This window comes from Bactrocera tryoni, chromosome 1, assembly GCF_016617805.1.
Source record: "Bactrocera tryoni isolate S06 chromosome 1, CSIRO_BtryS06_freeze2, whole genome shotgun sequence".
Classification (NCBI taxonomy): Eukaryota; Metazoa; Arthropoda; class Insecta; order Diptera; family Tephritidae; genus Bactrocera; species Bactrocera tryoni.
The window spans coordinates 5,913,319-5,935,123 of record NC_052499.1 but is presented as its reverse complement, the minus strand read 5'-3'; the positions used below and the strand labels follow the sequence as shown (position 1 = coordinate 5,935,123).

Here is a 21,805-nt window from a genome sequence, read left to right as displayed (position 1 = left end):
GTGTTTTGCTGCCTGTCCAATATTTTGCTTTTTGACGAAGCCATTCAGCCAGAAATTAGTCTCATCGCTGAAGACTATTTTTCGATGAAAATCCGGATAATTTTCACGTTTTTCTGATACAAATTGTTCCACTCTATTGATCTGAAAGGACGATTAGGTGACTTAGGACTTTAGTTTATAATTTATTTAAGAATAATAAGAAATATATACCGTAATGTAATTAAAAATGTTTCTTATTTTAAAGGCAAAATAAATAAATCTCTTCATAAAAGAATTGTGAATGTGGCTTCCGAGCTGCTCCAATAAATGTTTTACCATGAACCATTAACTATTTTAAAAGCTTTCCAATAATTTATTTAGGATAAGACATACCATTATTATATAAGGCATTTTTTATAAATTGTTAACTTCCTTAGCATTCATTTAGAACTTCCTTAGCATGCTAGAACCATCACAAAACTATCATTGCGTCCAATTCCGCGAGTGTGTTGAAAAGTTGTTATTATGAGGGTGGTTGAAACCCTATAGCTTGACAAAATATATTTTTCTTCGAAAGTTTATTTTACTAAAATATTTTCGGTATGTAAATCTGAAAAGCAGTGACTTATTAAAAAGCTAATGGAAATTTAAACTCTAAAAAACACTAATGATTACCCTAGTATATTTATAATGCATGTCTATGCTATAATGTTTTATGATCGATTGAGGAATTAACAAAAAGCGTAAATGAGTTTGAGCACATACACGCCCACACAAAAATGGCTTTTAGCTTTCACTTATGACGCAAGCACGCCCATCGTGCCACAGTAGCGGAAAAGTCGCTTCATTTTCACTTTAGTGAAAATAGTTAAACGAAATCACTAGCATTATATAAAAATAACTGACCTATATAAACAGCGTTCACCGCGCGGCGCCAAAAAAACAGTAAGCAACGCTTATCATCACAAAAAGTTGCGCTGCACTCATGTGCCTCTTTTTCCCACGCAACGTCATCAATGTAATAACAACAATAATATGCGCGCTCACACATGCAAAATTAAAATGAATTTGCTTTCATGTGTGGCAACAAGTATAACGCGTAGCATGACAGCGCACGATGTGTTGCCACGTAATGGCTGACTGAATAATTACAAGTGCACACATACACACACACATTTATTTTATACACAAATTGATATATATGTAGTAGCTGCTAACAGCTATTGTTACAGCGTGCACAAGCGTCGATCACACACTGCCCTTCACACACACACACACACACATGTGCAAGCAAGTGCGTAAATTTGTATTTAGGAGGTAGGCGGGAGTATGCTTGTTGTCGAAAATTTGTTGCCATCTGTGCTATTCGGCATTCGCCATTTGTTCGGAACTTTCATTTCGTTCACGCAATTTAAAATATTCATGAAAACAATTTCATCTGGCGTAGGTGTCAAATCTGTATGAATGCATTTGCAGCCGGAAAATATAGTGTTTTAAGCTCGACAAATGTTGCAAGCAGCAACTGTGTGTGTACATAAACAAATACCTATTGACTGTCATAAAGAATCGACCTTGCAGGCGCGCACAGATTATAAATTGAAATTCTATGTATGTAAATAAATAGAGATTTGTTTACAAACACAATTTCCTTTGCCCAGCTCTTTGCGGATCTCGGCATCTACATATATGCATAAGTATATGTGTCAGCTATAAGCTATATTGCATAAATTAATGAGTTTTTGCTTTTTTCTGGATATTTTGAATAGTGTATACTCTTATGCTATATAAAATATATATATTGGTTAGTCTAAAAAGTCTTTTCGTATTTCTAATCAAACTTCAACTTATTTTTTTTTTATTTATAATGAACTTTAATGAACCAAATATGTACCATTTTGGTCCACCACTTTTGCTATATTTCCGCTCGAGACATTATTTCATCAGTGTAAAACTTTTCTGGTTTCTCGGCGAAAAACTGTGACAAGTAATTTTCATAGACTACCTTTGGAGCCAACTTTGCTCCATTAAGGGAGTTCTGCATTGACCGAAACAAATAGTAGTCCGATGGCGCAAGGTCAGGGCTATGTGGTGGATGCATCAAAACTTCCCAGCCAAGTTCTCCCAGTTTTTGCCGAGTCATCAAAGATACCACACACATCTTTGATGCGTTGTCTTGATGTAAGACGAAGCCCTTTCTGTTCATCAGTTCTGGCCGTTTTTTTCGATTGCTTGCTTCAATCTCACCAGTAGTTGACTTTATAATGTAGAATTAGTTGTTCTACCCGGCTGGAGCAGCTCCCAGTTCATGGTTCCTTTTCAATCCAGCTTCAGAAATGGTTCACTTTCATTTCGTTTCAGCAAAGAATCGCAGATGTTAATTCGCTTCATTACATTTTTCACAGACAATTCATGTGGTACCCAGACATCGAGCTTCTTTTTCTAACCAGCCTTTTTTTAAATGGTTCAAAACCGTTTGATCATAATTGTTAAGTACCTCAGCGATGTCATGGCCATAACTTCATCGAATTTTTTAATGATAGGTCGACCAGAGCGAAGTGCATCTTTCACATCGAAATTTCTAGACCGGAAGCGAGCGAACCATTGTTGTGCTACACGAACTGATGCAGAATTGTCGTCGTAAACTTCAAAAGTTTTATTGGTGACTCCCTTTTTAAACAAAAATTTCAAAATATAGCGAATTTCTTCATTTTTTTCTCACACTTTTGAACAGTAACTTTTTTCAACTTTCCCGAATTTATTTTTTTTGAATTAAATAAAGCTAAATGTCACCTTTCCTACGCTATATGGTATGACACAATGTGGTTGGTAGCACTGGATGTATACGACTGCAACGACATCTATTGACAAATTACGAAAATACTTTTTCGACTACCTAATATCATATGAAATCTAAGCATTAACTCAAAGAAATTTTTATAAAAAATTTAAATTTTTACAGAAAGTGTGAACAAAATGTGTAAAACTGAACATGCCCGTATTAGTTAAAAGACGTTTAATATAATACTGTTATGTTGTGTAGTGCAAGCACGAAAATCGCTAAAAATGCGGAATGGCGTGTATTTGTGGGTCGCTGCGTCACGCACTAAAATGTACATATTAATTAACTTTAATTAAATCTGTGTCTATTCTTTACCATAACTAAATTAAATTCAAAATATTTATCCCGGAAGCATAAATTCATAAATTGATCTAAACTTTATCACAGCAACTTTGTGAAATTTATCACTCACATAACGGTTATGGCGGTAGTAGAAGCTTTGTGGCAAATTTCCAAAAGCAACTGGGAGGTGGCAAAATATTCTAACCGCCTACATGCACATGTACTGGCGTATATGTACAAACATTTGATAAAATGTCATGGTAAATTTAATGCAAAACCAGCAAAACTAATTCAATTACATTTCATTTACAGTTTTATTACCACTACTACACACGTACACACACACCTCCGCGTAATAATATAAATGTCAAGAGGTTTTGTATTGTTTTGGGCATATATATGGGGTATATGGTTATAAGAGCGCAACAAAGCGTACGTAAACGACAAGCATTCAACATCTGGCTAATTAATCTAATTACCACAACTTTGCAATGCACATAAACACTCACACATACACAGAAGCAAACAAGCGCACATAAACCGCCAGCGAACAACAAAATCCGAGAGGCAGCAGCGGGAGGCGAAGACGGTAACAGCGTGTCAAGTGAAAAAGCTGAGATATACTGTTGTATACAAAGCCACACTTCCGCACTTACACACACATTGATATGTGCTATGGCAATATGTTGTAACCGAACCGGCGCAGCAGCACACCTATGGCCACCGGAAGACTCCGTGTAACACTTACATACACATATACATATAAATACGTGTATGTAGCATATAGTTCAACTCCCCTGTGCTCTGCGCACGTACAAGCCACATACATATGTATACATCTATGCATGTAAGTTTCGTTGTAGCTGCAAGTTTTTCTGCTATTGTCATGTCGGTTTTTAATTGTCAACTCTTTGTAGGAGTTTCTTTTTAATGCCACATTCTCTGCCATTTACGTTGCTTCATCTCTGCTCTTATTTGCCGATGTTTACTCTCATGTCACGTTCTTTGTTGAACATTAAAAATATAATTACAACGCATTTACTTCAACATTAATTTCAATTTTCTCACCTACTGTAATGCACTAAGGGCTTTGTTTCACTTCTATGTGCTCCTTACTGTGTCTATACATATGTATTGGTGTTTGTGTGAACTAAAGTTAACTATGTGATATACTTGTATCTATTAGCAACTATGGGATGACTCTAGAGTCCTATGAGCTGTTAGTTAGTTGGCCGTTGCATACTTCTAGGCGTTTCAGGAAAATTAATTTTCAAACAGACCGCAAACCTTGAAACTTTCGTAAGCCAAAATAAATGAATGAAAATATGTACATGTATGTACACACATACATTTACAAAAATACAGTTAACCGCATACAGTTTTTTGGTAACGCCTTGATTTTGCTGTTATTTGTCGCATATTATTTTCAAGAATTTTGACTTTAACCTAAAGGGATATCTTTAGGAAATATTTTTTTGTTCTTAAAAGATTTTTGATAAAAATGAAAGTATCGAAAATCTAAAAACAATGCAGTACTTTACAAAATATTGCAAACAAATTTTTAAATTTTAGAAAACCACGATTTTTTGTCGTTGCCATTTTATGTGATTTTGCGATATTGTTGCCACAGCAGTACACTATTTAATATCTAGTGATAAATTTCGATATCTCTTCCACATTCGAAACTTGCGATTATTCTACTGAATACATATTTATGACCTAAAGTACTTGACAGAACCGCTGCTTATTATTATTATTGTCATAAAACTTGGCTTGATGATGAGTTTCCGGACACTGCCCCTGCAAAATCAACCGTCAAGGATTAATGTGCTAAGTTTAGACGTGGTGAAAAGAGCATCGAAAACAGTGAACGCGGTGGATGCCCGAAAGAGGTTGTTACCGACGAGAACATTAAAAAGGTCCACAAAATAATTTTGGATGACCGGAAAGTGACGTTGGTGGAAATAGCAGATATTCTAAACGTATCAACTGAACGTGTACACCATATCATTCACGAATATCTTGATATGAGAAAGTTCTGTGCAAAGCTCACTTTTGACCAAAAACAACGACGAGTTGATGATTCGGGGCGGTGTTTGGAAATACACAAGCGAAATAAATCCGATTTTTGCATCGATATGTGACAATGGATGAAACATGGTTCCATCATTTCACTTTGAAGTCCAATCGACAATCAACCGAGTCAACTATACACAATGAAGCCGCTTCGAAGATTGAAGAAGCGCAACAGTCGGCTGGCAAGGTTATGGAGGCTGTATTATGGGATGGGCATGGAATTTTTTGACTTATTACTTTGAAAAATAAATGACTACCAACAGCAACTATTCCATCCATATTTCATATTCCATATTCCATAGCTTTATCCGACCATTTGACAAAAAAAACGGCTGCTTTTGAAGAAAAATAAAGAACTGTTTCACCAAGAAAGTACAACGTGTCATACTAAGTCAGAGTAAAATATGGCAAAAATCTTTGAATTGGGCTTCGAATCGCTTCAGCATCGACCGTATTCTCCAAATCTGTCCCACAGCGACTACTTTCGGTTCTCGGATCTCAAAAGAATGTTCGCTGGGAAGCAATTTTCGTCGCATGAAGAGATGTTCGTCGAAACTGTGAGCTATTTTGAAGCAAAAGAGAAATCGTACTGCAAAACCGGTATCGAAAAGTTGGAGGGTTGCCATAATCAGTGTATCACCCTTGAAGGGAACGATGTTGAATAAAAAAACAAACGAATTTTGCGAAAAATTGGTACGGCTGTGACTTTTCAATTGTCAGGCGAAAAATAGATGTAAAATGCTACCAGAATAAATGACTGCTTTTGTTATCGCTTCTATAGTGGCGGCTCACATGAAGGCCTGTATTGAAATTTGACTCAGAATCAATGAGGTTTAGCTAGTATATATCTGCTAATTCGATCTAAAGAGAATATTCATCTCGCTTCCAGCAGTAATTTAAATGCGAAAAGCTCTGGCATTTTTAACATCAATAGACAATGGCGTCATGCTCACATTCAATAACTCTCTTTTGTGATTTAAAAATTCCTTGAACCTCAGTAAATGCTGCATGTTTTCATTTATTGAATTTCCTTAAGCACAACAACTATTAGTTATCTTTGCACGGCAGCATCCTTACAAATTGGCCAGTTGAGTGCATTCATAAGACTTGTGTCGACTACAGTCCTCAGCTCCTGCTTCTGAGTAATATTCTTACCACTGCTTTGGCTGCTATTTATGGAACCATTTGATGGCCCGAACTCTTTCGAAATGGCGCTATTAGCTTTTAAACGAATACAGACACTGTTGCTCACACAATAATCACACCTGTCCAACAGCAAGCAAGCAGATTAATTACGAAATCAATTTAGAATCACAACTTAATGCCAGGCAAAGTGATTTTTTTCATTAAAATTGAGCTAAGCTTCCTGTGCACTTAACGCTGATTTATGATGGCGAGGAATGGGGCAATCAGCACTGTGTATACGTAGCCGCATATACTCATGGTACCGCAGGCAGGTATGTTTGTGCCTGTGTATGTGCTGCATGTGTGTGAGCAAAGTAGAGCATGGGGAAGACAATACAACATCAATTGCGGCGCAACACTCTGGCATTGACATTAGCGATTGCAGTAGTAAAATGAATGGATGAAACGTGCAACAAAACAATAATAGCTGTGCTTGACGTTGCGTCTTGTGTGCATGGTTGATACAGTGAGCTTTGGTTTTAGCTTTGCAAGCATTGCACCTTTGCAGCGCAACACTTTGGCTGACGATAAATAGATTCTGCGCTGCTTTATTGCCACCAGAAACAATAGCAGCTTACTGTAAGGCGGCAGGTGCGGCAGGTGCAGTGTGGCATAGAGTTCTGTGAATAAAGGATGTTGTTTACGAAATGCAGCTCACCTATGCAGCCTCTTTGCATGCGCACACATTTATAGGCAAATAACAACAGCTCGCAAAATGTTGGCAGAATTTCGGTTTGCGCGCTTCAGCAAATCTGTGTTATAGCTTATCCAAATAGCTGTGCTGTGGCAGTGGTGCTTGGCAAGTTGGGGAAGCAGAGTAGTGCCAGAAGCAAATAGCATAACTGCCAGTTGCAACATTGGCACAAAGCTATAGAAATATATAGCCATATAACCGTAATGATTTTGCGTTCTCTATTTTTATATATAAACGGGTTTTTGTGCTGACTGGTTGTACCCTGTAGGAAAAACTAGTAAACAGTCACATGAAATTAAACAAGCAAAAGAAATTAAGGATAAAAATATTAGAAAATAAAAAAGTTGACTCGGTTGTACCGAAGTTATGATAAATTTGTTCGCAAATTCCTGAACCATAATCTATGCAAAATTTCATGAAGATATCTCCTCAAATAAGAAGCTTTCCAAAAGACGGAGACCCCACAATCTGCGCCAACTACCGTGGGATAAGCTTCCTCAACATCGCGTATAAGGTTCTATCGAGCGTATTGTGTGAAAGATAAAAGCCCACTGTCAACAAACTGATTGGACTTTATCAGTGTGGCTTTAGACCTGGCAAATCAACAATCGACTAGATATTCACCATGCGTCAAATTTCGGAAATGACCCGCGAAAGGAGAATCGGCACACACCACCTCTTCGTCGATTTCAAAGCTGCTTTCGACAGCATGAAAAAGAGCTGCCTTTATGCCGCGATGTCTGAATTAGGTATCTCCGCGAAACTAATACGGCTGTGTTAACTGACGTTGAGCAATACTAAAAGCTCCGTCAGAATCAGGAAGGACCTCTCCGAACCGTTCGATACCAAACGAGATTTCAGACAAGGCGACCCTTTTTCGTGTGACTTCTTCAACCTACTTTTAGCGAAAATAAAGTTGATCAGCGCCCTGAGAATGCTAAGCATTTTCAGTACCAATTGGCAGTGTGGAATGGACACACTAACCATCTTGGTCGGGTTCGAGGCCCATCTAAATCTTCTGCCGTGCTTTGGGTCCGGCACCCGGTTGCAATGCAACTCCACATTCAACCGACAAAGTCAGTTCTTCCCGCATTAGGGTTTTAACCACAACCACCACGATACTCCCCGAGGGGCCAGTCCGCAAGAGCAGGTTGGAGTAAACTCCGAGGGCTCCTGCTCCCCGTGGTACCAGAATTAAGTCTCAGGTCAGAGCTCTTAGCCGAAGCAACTACCAGTTGAGCTTCCATACGGCTCTGGGCTGGTGGCCAGGGGTTGGACTCCATACATATATATATCAAACACACACACACCACTCATACAAAATCTAACCCAAATTCCCAGCTAACCGCCTTCGCCGCTTAAATAATTCACGCGCAAATGCCACCAACTGTTCGGTATTCCGACTAGTGGAGATCACACCACTAACATCTAATCGTCCATCAGTCCAGCTAATCAACATTCCACCCAGAAGAAGAGGAAGACCATCGCTCCATTGGAAAGACCAGGTGGATAAGGCCCTGCCTTCGCTTGGCATTTCCAATTGGCGCCTAATAGAGAAAAGAAGAAACGACTGGCGCGCTGTTGGTAACTCGGCTATAATCGGGTAAGCGGTGTCTACGCCAGAAAAGAAAAAGAAAAGCCATTGAAGAGGAAGTCCTTTCATATAAAATCCGATGTGGGTTCGAGTAGGTGAATCAGATAACGAATATGATGCCAACTTTCGTTAGTTATGCTCTTTTCTATTGTATTTGCAGCTGGGCAGAATTGACTAACTCTATAAACAGTTGACATTAATCAAGCACTTCACTGTCGCTGTCTAGGTAGTTTTTAATTTGTTGTTATTAATTTCAAAAACATTTTCTCAAATACCTCAGAAGCCTTTATATCAACAGCAATAAAATAGTCATAAATTTCTTTATAACTTCTCTTAAAAATAAATTTAAACATAACACAGCTTTCACCTACACAGCTTTTAACCAATTTATTTTCTTCATCTTAAATTTTGTCGCGCATCTAGTGCGAGCAAAACTTTTACAAACGTCCAGACATACATATTAATAAAATGGCGCGTTTAACCAAAATATTTTCAAACAAGTTGAGTAGTAAGTACACAAAACTTTTAGCATTTCATAAAAGTTTTCAAAAATTAAGTAAATGTCAGGCAAATTAATACCAATCACCTGCGAAGCACACACTCGACCCTTTTAAATGCCCAATAACGTGCTGACTGAAAGCGGCGAGAAAGCGAGTGACGCGCCCACCACTTCACGGCCACGGCAATTTCGCGCGCATTCAACAAAATATAGCCTATCGTGAGGCGCGCTTAAGCGCTTCAACATTCTGCTTAGCTGTCTAATATAATAATTGAGTTTATTCGGCCGTGCACGTATACTGAGCAGGCGAGGTGAAAGAGCGTGTGAATGTGGGTGTTGGCAACAGCGGGGTAAAATGTCTGTCTTGACTCGGTATTAAATGCGCTGCTTAACTACTCAACGACTCAAAGCAAACAAAACAGGGACGGGAGTGAGGAGTAAGAGCGGTCTTGGGGGTTAGTGGGTGATGGCAAGCGTCAAGGCTGCCGTCGGCGTCGTCTAGTAATTGACGTCTATTCTCACAGCAATTTTTTCTTATTTTTTTACTTTGTTTTTTGCTTTTACGTTCTCTGTCAAGCCATTTATTTGCTCATTTTGACAGTTAGAGCTAATTAATTATATTCGAGTTATTCTCTATTCCACTCACTTTTTATGCTGGATGATTATTTCTCCTTACTCCTTCATGCGGCAATTTGATGTTGCCCACTCGTATTTATTATACGCATAGTTAAATTTGGTTTTCCCTCTGCCCCGTTTGTCTTCATCGTGCATTAGCGTTGATGCGGCGGCGACGCCACTGACATTATGCCACTTGAATGCCAGCTCGAAAATTGCTTGCTTGACTGCCTATCTTGCTGGCTTAATTGAATGACAGCAGGCAAGCAGCTAGAAGTAGCGGCGGTGTGGTTGGCTAGCGGGTGTTGGGGAGACGAGTGCCTTAAGCATATTAGTAGCGTAAAAATAATCTCGGAGAAAACTGTGGAGGCGAAAAATAAAGTTAGGGAAAATTTGCTTTTAATAGAAATAATTAATGGAATTAACAGATACTAAATACAGGCCGAAGGGGTAAGCTAATATGTGAGTGCATCAATAAAGGTGAGTGAGCAATTTTTTCAGAAGAGTTTTCTTAATATAGAGAATTTCCCTTGCATTCTATAAATAAGGTATTCAAATGCATTTGCTGCTTTGGTTCATTATAGTATATTGAAGCATAAGGTCAGTCACACATCCACTCAATTCTTTTGCATAACTATCAAACTTGCTCTAGTAATAGTAATACTTAAGATATATTATTTCATTGGCTGAGTACAAGAATATAATAGGCTGGGAGACACTGGAAGGGAATATAGTTCAGTTTAGTTTCAGTTTTAATTTACTTTTATCTGATTTAAGAATTATTTGCTCTTATTACAGTGAGAAGAGAGGAAGATCGAGTTTTATAATTATAATGTTATGTAATAGTTGTAAAATTGTCTGTTCTTTTGTTGCCTATACATTTGTTATGTCAATTTGAAAAGTATGGTATATTACATCTGATCCAGAAGATCCATTGATGCAGAAAAAAGAAAAGAGATCTCGCTAGTGCTAGTGGTTTTGCACCAATCAAAAAATATGAAGAACTCTGCTGCTCAGTGATTTGAGCACAGTTTTGCTCACTGCTCACGACATTAGCAACGATTTGATTGACCTTAATGGATTTGCTTATCAGTTAGTTGATTTATTTTTAGTACAGAAGTATACAGGGCCTGCTCACTTACTATGGCTCAATCCTCAAGGTCAGGTTCATAGAATATTGGTTTGATAACATCGCTTCGTTTATTATTGGCGATTTCAGTCACTTTTTTCTATTTTTCAAACACTTAAAATTAACCGATAAGTTAGTTACATAACCAGTTTAAGATATATGTGTTCATTTGGTTTTAATTAGACTGAAGTTATAACGATTTGATTCAATGTCCTTATTTGAGTCAATAAAATCGAAAAACTGCATTTTTATGGTAAATTTATTGAAACGTTTTATGAAGCAAAAAACTCACAACTATAAAACTTGTCGATGTTAATCTTATCCAATACATATTTGTAAATTTCCATGACAGTGGTTAATTTAGGCAGTCAATTTGATAACTATTCTTCAAGCATATTTTTTCTCTGTAAAAAAGAGCAAAATGCGTACAGCTATCGATTTTCATCTGTGTTGACTACGAATATTATACGCTTAAAGGCAAATAAAAGCTGATTTCAACTTCTAAAAGGGCTTGTCAATATGTCTATGTCCTCAAAATATATAAGAGTATATTGAAGCATATAAAACAGTAAAATTTATTATTGGATGCAAACATAATTTTGATCCACAATTGGTCAGAATTTCGTACTTTATAAAATCTACGCGATTGGCGCTTATGTGCTTACATAGCTTAACCCTTGACCTATGTGTGCTCCCTGTCTCGGCATATCTATTGATTGACACCTGGCCGTTCGTGTACATTCATTTATGACTTTAACTTTGCTCTACTTTATTTTACATTTTTGTTTACGTATTGCAATTTAGCTGAGGTTTATTAAAATGAAGAGCAACCTTATTTAAAGGTTCGAAATTTTTGAACACTTAAGGTAGTTATATATTCATGTGTACTTGTTGTGCATACCCTTATCGCAATATGTTCAAAAAATTGTATCAAACGCTTTCATTACCTTCAAAAATATATATACGCATATTTGTATGCGAATATTAACTTCCACTTCCCGCTTTCCTCTCTTCATTTGCAGATGGCGAGATCCTCCGTGTGCTGGTCAATACTTCAGCGCAAATTAAGTGTGATGTCGGTTCCAGTTTGCCGGACGATAAAGTTTTACTGGTCGTTTGGTATAAGAATAATCTTCCAATTTATAGGTGAGTAAATTAATTTTTACTTCACTCTTAACATATACAGTATTATTTTACTTTAATTTGTGTTTTTAAACCACATACGGACATACTAGTAAGGCAGGTAAATCGCTGTGGATAATTTTAATTCTTTAACAGTAAAAGTGTTAAGTGAAAAATGAAGTGCCCCGAAAAGTGAAGAAGCAAGGGAAACCAATTATTGGGGCAAGGTGGCTGGCCATTCATTATTTTGACAATTTCGGATTTTCGAAAAGATCAAATAATACTTTAAAAACTTCCAGATTATTAACTTTGAATTCTTCAAATATTCACTGCGACAAGTCTATCACTTACTGTTGAACCATCAGCGTCAAAATACAAGTATTATTAGATTTTTTAATATATTTTCATAAATTTTCTTCTTACAGCTATGATACACGCGGTGCGCATGCGGGCACGCCATCCCATTGGCGGGATGAGGACGTGCTAGAAGATCGCGCCGTCTTTCGCACACATAAAGAGCCAGCTGAATTGATAATAAATCCTCTGAAGGTATGTGCAAGTTATTTTTGCATTTATATAATTTAATTGAAATGTCGGCAAATTTAAATCTTGCTTTCATTTTGGGACTCACTTTCAAAATATTAACTATGTAATAAAAATCTGTCAACAACTTAAATGTACTACCCAAAATATATTTTTATACCATGAGCAGGGCGTATTAAGTTTGCATGACGAGCTGTGCCGATGAAACCATGTTCGCCTGAATGTTTGTCTGTCTGTTTGCTTGATCTGTTCCGATCTGAAATTGTGCATACGTCATTTTCTCACCAAGAAGCTCAACACAAACAAACTAAACTAATGAAATAAAGTACTTGTATAGAAAACTTTTTCATTTGCCGAGATATCTTCAAAAATTTTGGATTGAGTTTTTGTTCAGAGCAAACAAGAAATCTCCGAAGGCATTGTTCAGATCAGATATGTACTATATATCATACAGCTACCATACAAACTGAACGATCGGAATCGAGTGCTCGAACGTGTTTTTATAAAATTTGGCCTGAGTTATTGTCCAAGGCAACGGTGCAATCTGACCGATCAAAGGTGTTCTGAGAAATTTTTGTAATAGCGTTGCTTAGGTGGAAAGGAAGTTAACGTTTTTTCCTGTCTTGGACTACTAAAGTTACAAAAAAACTTTGAGATCCACAGTAATTAATACCTTAACTTCTTTTTTGAAAACGTGCATTTATAGATATATTTACTCATCAAATTAGCCAATCTATGCCGAGTACATAATTAGTATTGTCAACTGTAATCTTTCAAGTATGCTCTCATCGAAGATAATGGTGAATATAGCTTAATTATTGTCGACAGTTTCAAGCAGATTAACCACTTAGATCAAGATTTGTAAAATTAAATTTTTACTATTCTTATTTATACTTACTATGAAGAGTTCAACATTTTCTAAATTTTTTACTTTCTTTTTTCAGGAAAAAGATGCAGGGAATTTTCGTTGCAGAGTGGACTTCAAGCTCTCGCAAACTAGAAATAGTAATGTTAACTTGGAAGTAGTCGGTAAGTTTCGCTTGATAAATAATACATAGGTGAGAAAGGTAAAAATGAAATTTAATGCAAAATGTAGTAAAGAATTAAACATTTTATTTCGAATTTATTTATCATTCGCAAATACTTTACTGTTTCCAATTTTTCTTATATTAAAAATATTTAATCATTAAATATCAACCAAAAATTCTCAAGCTCATTAGTTATTATAAAATAAAACTAAACAAATGGTACTTGAAAAAAATATACCACAAAAGCAAATTAATCACACCTTTTTCAAAGCTGTTTTTTGTTATCATTTTTGCTTAATTTCTTTAACACTTTCACACGTTGATTTAATTAATAATTCATAAGTTCATAAGTTATTGTTTGATTTTCATTTCAGTGCCACCGCAGCAGCCGGCGATTGTTAGTAATTCGGATGGCAGGTCGGATACACGTGCCGGTCCATATGAGGAAGGCGGTCAACTGGATCTGACATGTGTGGTGTACGGCGGTAAGTTACACAGTAAACCCTTTCAAAATACTGCAGGCAAAAATTTCCACGAATTTGTCATTTTTCTTTTCTCGCTCAACTTTGCGAATATATTGCACTTCGAACTTTTGTTATTGTATCGATACAGGTTTATTGTGGCGCTAGAAATTCACCAAATTATTCGCTATTTATGAGGTGTATTATGTACACCAACAAAATCTTAAACATATGTCTTTAGGAGAGTTCTTACTTAAGCTTCAAGAATGGCTTATTAAAATCGCAAATTTCTCACGCAATTTTCGTAGAAACACTACTATAATAGAATTACAAATTCGCAGAAAATGTTAAATAAATTTGTGGAAGTCGCAAATATAATAAATATAAGTATTTGTGGTTCTCACAAGCTAAGCAAACTAATGGATTGCGACAGTATAAAAATTTATCAAAAACTTTATAGCAGAATTGTGAATTTTTGCAAATGTTCAGAGTTACATGTATATGTATTTTACGCTTCGAATTTAAATGCTTTTTTCTTGTTATATGTGTGAAATAAAATTAAGTTGCCGTTTTAAAGCAGCATGGCTAAGCAGTCTGCGGTTTTGACGGCAATCAACATGAACCACTTAGCAATAAATTCGCTTAGCTATCGCAAAATCAGATCGTCCCAATGTTTTTAAAGGCGCACACCTACAAATGTGCACTCGAGTGAAGAACTTTAATGCAAGTGCATTTTATATATATGTATATTTAAGTGTTGGTGAGACATTACCCATATACAATATAGAGGGAGATTAACATTTCATATTAGTAAATTTGCTTAGAAAAGTTTTGAAAGTTGAAAGATGAAGCAAACGCCGAATTCTACAATGGTCCGACCTGGCAACGCTTATAAATAGCAGTGCCATAATTAAGGAACCGAAAATTCAATTCACAAAGTATCTCGAAATTGTCAAAAAAATACTATTTGAACCGTTCGACAAAAAAATATTACCTTGGCTGCGCTCCCAGAACTCCAAATTTTCTTTTCTCTTATTTATTTTTGCCCAATTCCGGTCAAAATTTCTTCCTTACAGTTTATGTTTTTGCTTCGGCAATCAATTTCAGAAAATATAATATTGCATGAATAAAATATTAAAAAAAACATCGAAAAAGCAATACAGTAGCAAATAGAAAATTATGAAATATAAGAACATTAAGAAAAATGTAATTAAAGTAAACACCTATCTTAGAAATATATTCACTGTACTAATATAAAAACTGGTGTAAGTGACTAGTTTAGCTACTGCAGCAACACACAAACTTCAAGTGCCTTACCAAAATGTTACTTCTGACGTGGCATTGTCAGTTTCAGTTGTACAAATACTGCCGGCGAACGGAAACATAAGCGCCAATGAATAGTCTAACATGTCAACGTTGACATAAATCAAATGTAGCACAGTTGTTGTGGCAAATTTTGCAAATGTCTTGAAGAACCCAACAAGAAATTCTGGCGATATATTTGATGTGTTTTAGAAATTGTAGCAACAGCATAAAACAAAAACATAAAAGTTACTCATACGCCATGGAGGAAAAAGTTATTTAATTTTTAACTTATTTGGCGTTGGTAATAATATTAGGAAATAGCTACTTAGCTACAAGTAACGTACCTAAAATATAACATCATATTGTAAAATGGTCAATTTCGATTTATTTCAGCGCTCGAGAGTTTTAACCCTCTTACAATGAAGTCGTGCAGTAATTCCGATTTTTAGGCACAATATATGAAACTAAAGAGATATTTGATAATACTATTACCAATGCCATATACAAATGTACTTTTGAAAAATAATTTAATTATTTTTTGCCCTGGCGTAGAGTATGATTTATGTGTTTGCGCACCTGGCATTTAATATTACAAAATAAACTAATGTTGCTCATACGCCATGACAAATAAACGGCAGATGTACAAGGAAATGCACAGTAAAGCGATTGAAGAAAGCAAAAAACAGACAACTTCAAAACTTCATGCTGCTGACAATTTGCAGCACTAGATTAAGTCTTAGATAGTAACTAGTTAGATAATTGATTCATAAGCAACGATGGCAGGCCACTTCAGCGTTTATACTATTTTCAAATATTAAGAAATTTCCTTCAAGGCTATCATTTTCATATACATGTGGAATATGTGAATACATATACGCTCGACGATACTGTCGAAATACAGTTATGCATAGTAGCATATAAGCGTTCATGCGGTAGCTAATAACCCGTTTACACGTTCTTTCCATGAAATTTAGTTAGTTATCGCATAAAACGACGAAAGTAATTAAACTAAGTAAAATTTCAGTTATTCTTGCGTGTTGAAATAAATGTAGTTATGTTTGTGTATGAAAAGTGTTATAGTATGCTAGCGGTATGAAATAAGGGGTTTTCTCTGGCGGATTTTGAGAAAGGATTTGGGCTTGCATCTGTATAAAATTGCTCTCACGCAATAACTGAAACCACGGGTCCACCTAGAACTTCGTGAATTTGCTGATTTGCCTTGGAAACGATAAGAATTTTTTTAAGTAAATAATCTTCTTCTACTTGTATAAGGCTCACTTTCGGCTAAGTGATGCGGTAAATAAACAAAATTGTCGACGCTGGTGCAAAGAAAATCCACAAATTTTTCATGAACAACCATTACAATCACCTAAATTGTCATGTCGGTGTGATTTTTGGTCTGTTGGAATCATCGGTCCGCATTTATTTTGAAATGAAGTTGGTGACACCGTGACTGTCAATGGAGAGCGGTATACAGGTATACCTGTACATTGAAGTTAACCAACTTTTATGGCCGTATTTGAAAGAAATTAATCTTGACAGCATCTAGTTGCAACAAGACGGGAATACGTGCCACACAGCACGTGCAATAACCGCCTTATTGTGAAAAAAGTTTGGAAATTCGATTATTTCAAGAAATTGGGACCTTCAATGGCCTTCAAGAAGTTGTGATTTAACAACATTAGATTATTTGTTGTGGGCTTATTTGTAGTCATTGATCTGAGGCAATAAACCAGACTCTCTTTATGTTTTAGACGACAATATTCCTGACACACGACTTGATTTATTGATAAAAGTACACGAAGCTTGAGTTCATTGAATTTATTTCTGCAAAAGAAGACGTGGGGCCATTTAAATGAGGTTTTTTACATTCAGTTCTTAATTATATCGATTGTACTTCAAACTAAAGTAAAAGCATTTGAATTTCCTTGACATGTAGCGTATTTTTTCTTAAAGAAATCCTATCACTCTTATTGGAAACCCCTGTATTTCGAAGAGCGTAATACCAAGTAATATATTATATATATAATTTATAACATGAAAGTTCATTTACTTCTGCGAGCTGGCTTGTGTACGCTATATGTGTGCGCTAAAGCTCGCAATAAAGACATTTCCTATAAAAATGTTAGTGGCACTTAAAAAGGCCACTTAAACTGAATTAATATGCATGTGCATAATAAATAATATGCCTTTACGATTATTATGAATATGCGAAGAATTGTGTTTATTTGTGAATAACGCATATATGGTTGATCATTAAATATATATGTGAATATATAAGTTCTGTATACATTATATTAGCTCAGGCACATTAAGTTGTGGAGTAGTAATGATTTTATTAAGTACTCAGCTGCTTACTGCTTTCATAAAGCATTTATTTTAATAAGCAAATAATATGAAAATAGTCAAGTTACAGTTATAAGTGTATAGTATATAATAGTATGTGTATAAAAATGCATAGACTTTAATAATTTGCGCAATAATTACTGTTATTTATTAATAATATTAATAATATTAGTAATGACTCGCAAAATATGTAACGCTGTCTACGAAGCTTCTTCTGCAATCTTTAAAATCGCTGATTCGTTGTTTTCACGTGCAGAATTCCCTTTGTTGTTCGCTACACAACAAGACATTTCGCACCAATTCTGACTCGCTGTGATTAGAAGTCTTCAAATTTCAATGCCTAGGTAAAAGTAGGCTAACGAAGCTTTTGTAAAACGACGCTGCCACGCACCTTCGCTTCATCACAGCCAATAGCTTACTGCACTCTACTCATAAGAGTGTTTCACGCACACATGCACACACAGACACACACACTCAAAAAGCTGCATTTTGTGTTACTACTGGCAGCAATCAAGTTAACGCCAATATGCGCCTAAAAGTATGCCGTCAACACAGAAGAAGACACCCGACCCTATGCGGACTTCGCAAACACAAAGGTATATACATATGTATGTACAGACGGCCGAAGTAGGCCAGTGGAGCAGGCGAAACAAATAGTTTGCGCAATTGTGCAACAAAAGCTAAAACTGTAAAAATAACAACAACTTTGGCAATAACCAAGAAAGCGTGCGATAAAAGCAACATGCACGCAGCCACACACACGTGCTTATTAAACGCACAGGGTGCCACATAAAACAGAAAACCATAACAGTTTCAACGGTAATGCTTGCGGCAAGTTGCGCTGCATTTGTTGGCGGTGTGTAGATTGCGAAACAAATGTGCTTGGTGGTGTTGAAGGAGTGTAAAATTATTGCACCGAGTTGCTTGAAAGCGTCCAGCTAGTAGCGTCAACAGACCCTCAGGCAAGTCGGTGCGTTATGGTGTGTTTCTAGATTGTATTTTCGGTGACATGCAATTTGGCAATAAAATGCACGCTCGTGTAAGCAAATACATAAGTGCACATACATATATGTATTTATATGTTTGGATACAGTCATCATAGAATAGCAATTGGCCACTTGGGTTAGTTTACAGATAAATAGTTTTACTGTTATCGCTATGCAAATTGTGGGAGTGACGGCTTGACCATTTTAGAAATTTTTAGCAATATTTGATTTCCAAAATAGTTGGGATTTCGGGTCATCTTACCTGAAGCGTTATGGATTCTGTAAGGCGATAAGCAATCAAATATTAAAGGAGTGGTTCCGTAAAGAAAATTTAAGAAATCGTTTTATATTCTCAGGTTTAATCAACTTTTTAATTAATTCGGGCAAGCGAATTTTAGAAATTACTTGCAAAAACTAAACTCAAAGAATTATCTAGCTATAGCACAATTTCATTTTCAGACTCAAAAACTTAACTGAAATTATTTTTTTAAGCAGTTTTTATTTATTGTAGATCTAAAGACAATATTTTGATGAAAATATTTGTTGCTTCAAGGCCTGAATCGAGGCAGGATTTTCCGCATAGGCCTTAAACTTTACAAATCCCCACGTAAAAAAGTCTATCAGTGTGATATCACTCGATCTTAGTGGCCGATCGACCGGTTCAAGTCGTGAAATTATCTGCTCGCCGAAGTTTTCTCTCAACAAATCCACTGATTGATGCGATATATGTGAAATGCCGCCGTCTCGTTAAAATCAAATATCGCCGAAATCACAAGCTTCAATTTTAGGCAAAATTAGTCGGTTATCAATGCGCGATAACGGTCGCCGTTGACAGTTACGTTCTTACGAACATACCGGCACACAAACGTCCCCAAACCGTTTTCTGTATGAAATGGTAGTTCTTGAAATCTTCAGGTTGCTCTTCATCCCAAATGCGGAAACTTTGCTTTTTACATACCCATTGAGCTAGAAATGGGCCTCTGCGCTGAATAAAATTTACTTCAAAATCGTCGGATCTTCTTGGGACATTTAAAGAGCCCATATGACGAAGCGATGTTGCTTGGGAAAGTCGAGTGGCTTCAGTTCTCGCACAAGATGTATTTGCTACGCTTACAATTTAAGATGTCGACGTAAAATGCGCCAAGTCATTCCATACGTCAGTTCGAGTTGCTGCGAACGGCTACTAGGATAAATAAAGTCAGGGATATTGAATTTTAAAGTATTGAGATTTTGTCTAAATAAAATCAGTATCCACAAGCCTACCAGTTTAGATTTTTTTCTGAAATTCTTGTTTGTTAAATATAAGCTGTGTGCCAAACTACGGCAGCATCTAACTATCCAGTTTTACAATCAACAAAACTTCACCGATTCGCTGTTATTTTTAGCTTTCGGTTGGCTTCTTGGTATGCTTCAAACCTTATCATTTGTCTTTCAGAAGCGAAATTTCAACTGACTGTGGAACAGTCAATGACAGAGCTACGAATTATTGACATTTCGTTCAACCATTGATGCAATCTTCATTCCTGTTTCTTTTCGGCACACTGTCTTTCATATACACCGAGTACTGCGCTCGCATATGAACCAATGGCTTTACGATTTCATTTTATGCCACTCTTTACATATACTGCACTCGTAATTTTGGCGACTTTTCGGCAAGCGCTTAAGCCGCATATTATGGCAATTTGTCGTTGGCGTCCCGATCCCATGAAGAGCGGTCAGGCAGCGCTTCGACAAGCAAGTCAAATCGCGTAGAACGTTAGCTTTTGCCAATCTTTCGGCATATGTGTGTCGCAGTGTTCGTTGTGCTTAAAGGTTGCCAAGGTCTGCCGTTTGGCTGCAAATGTATTTACCAACTTCGTTTGCTTTCTTTCCTGGTTCCATCCAGTACTAACCGTTAGCTTCGCACTTCCTACTTGAAGCGTAACTGCCTGCAAGGCTTCTTGTTGCTGGTAGGTGTATTTTATTTGGGTCCATCAACACAACCCCGCCATTTCGGCTTATTGTTATAGCCAGCTCTTACTGTTTGGCAGTCAAATTGTTGTTGCTGTTATTGTTTGTGCTTTATGTTATAGACCATTTTTTCACTCGACACAAAATTGGCTTTCTGATTCTACTTAGTTTGTCTGCCTTTTTCACGTTTTTTCACAAAATATTTCCTCTAAAGAGGCTACTTGGCCGCTGCAGCAAATTGTCTGCCAACGAAAAACTCATCGCAAATACAAACCTACATAGGTAGGTATGGTATGTTGCTTGTAATATGACATAAATTCTTATTCCTTAACGAGTATAGAAATTCAACTTGCCTTTGCTGGTATGTGTGCGCTTGTTTACAGTACAGTTTTTGTACACAAAACTTTTATGCCGAATCCTCCGCCACTTCATTGCGCAGATCTGTCGTATGAAGCTCATTTGTCCCTACGTTGTACTCATTTTCTCGCCAAGCGTTCAGTTTTTGCTCCATTTTGTCATTTGTATATTTTTTGATTGCACTTTGTAAAGCGATTACTCCAAGTTCCAAAATATAAATAAAATGCAATTTCCTTAATGGACGTGCACATTTCTGGCAGACACGGCGGCCGGACGAAAATTTGCAAAAACATACTTTCGCAGCGGAAAAAGGAGTAAATACCGAACGCAGAGTAGATAGCTGGTGCAAATTTGGCACTTCTAATATTTTTGACATATTGAGCTGCTTTTCGTACGGTAGTAACTAGTTGACACTGTGAAGAAGGGTTTGCGAAGACAAACGGCTGCAAGAAATCTTAATGTTGAAAGTGTGTTTTAGAGAAACGACAGCTTCTCTTAAGAAAAACGATTTTATTTAGATATAGTATAATGTTCTGAATTTATTATCTTTGGTTAATTGGTGAACCATGGCGTATGAGAAACATCTTAAATTTATTTCCAAAAATAAATGCTGCGTTTATAGCCGATATCAGACCGCTATAGCAATAGCTGCCATATAAACTGCACGTTCGGAATAAAGCGCTTGTATGGAAAAAATTTTCATTTGACGAGATATATTCACAAAATTTGGCGTCAATAATCCATGAAGAATTATTCAGATTGGATAACTAAAATTTGTTAAGGTTGTCATAGCTGTTGGTAAACCCATGTTAACG

At 36.5% G+C, this 21,805-nt stretch overlaps 1 protein-coding gene across 1 annotated transcript in view; it reads left to right on the top strand.

Moving 5' to 3' along the window:
* The window catches only part of LOC120782288, a 112,798-nt gene that overhangs the window by 43,450 nt on the left and 47,543 nt on the right, over positions 1 to 21,805 (top strand). Inside the window, exons 2-5 of the mRNA XM_040114492.1 lie at positions 11,915 to 12,038; positions 12,440 to 12,563; positions 13,502 to 13,586; positions 13,960 to 14,070. Coding sequence (XP_039970426.1) covers positions 11,915 to 12,038; positions 12,440 to 12,563; positions 13,502 to 13,586; positions 13,960 to 14,070 — 444 coding nt within the window. The remainder of the gene's footprint in view (positions 1 to 11,914; positions 12,039 to 12,439; positions 12,564 to 13,501; positions 13,587 to 13,959; positions 14,071 to 21,805) is intronic.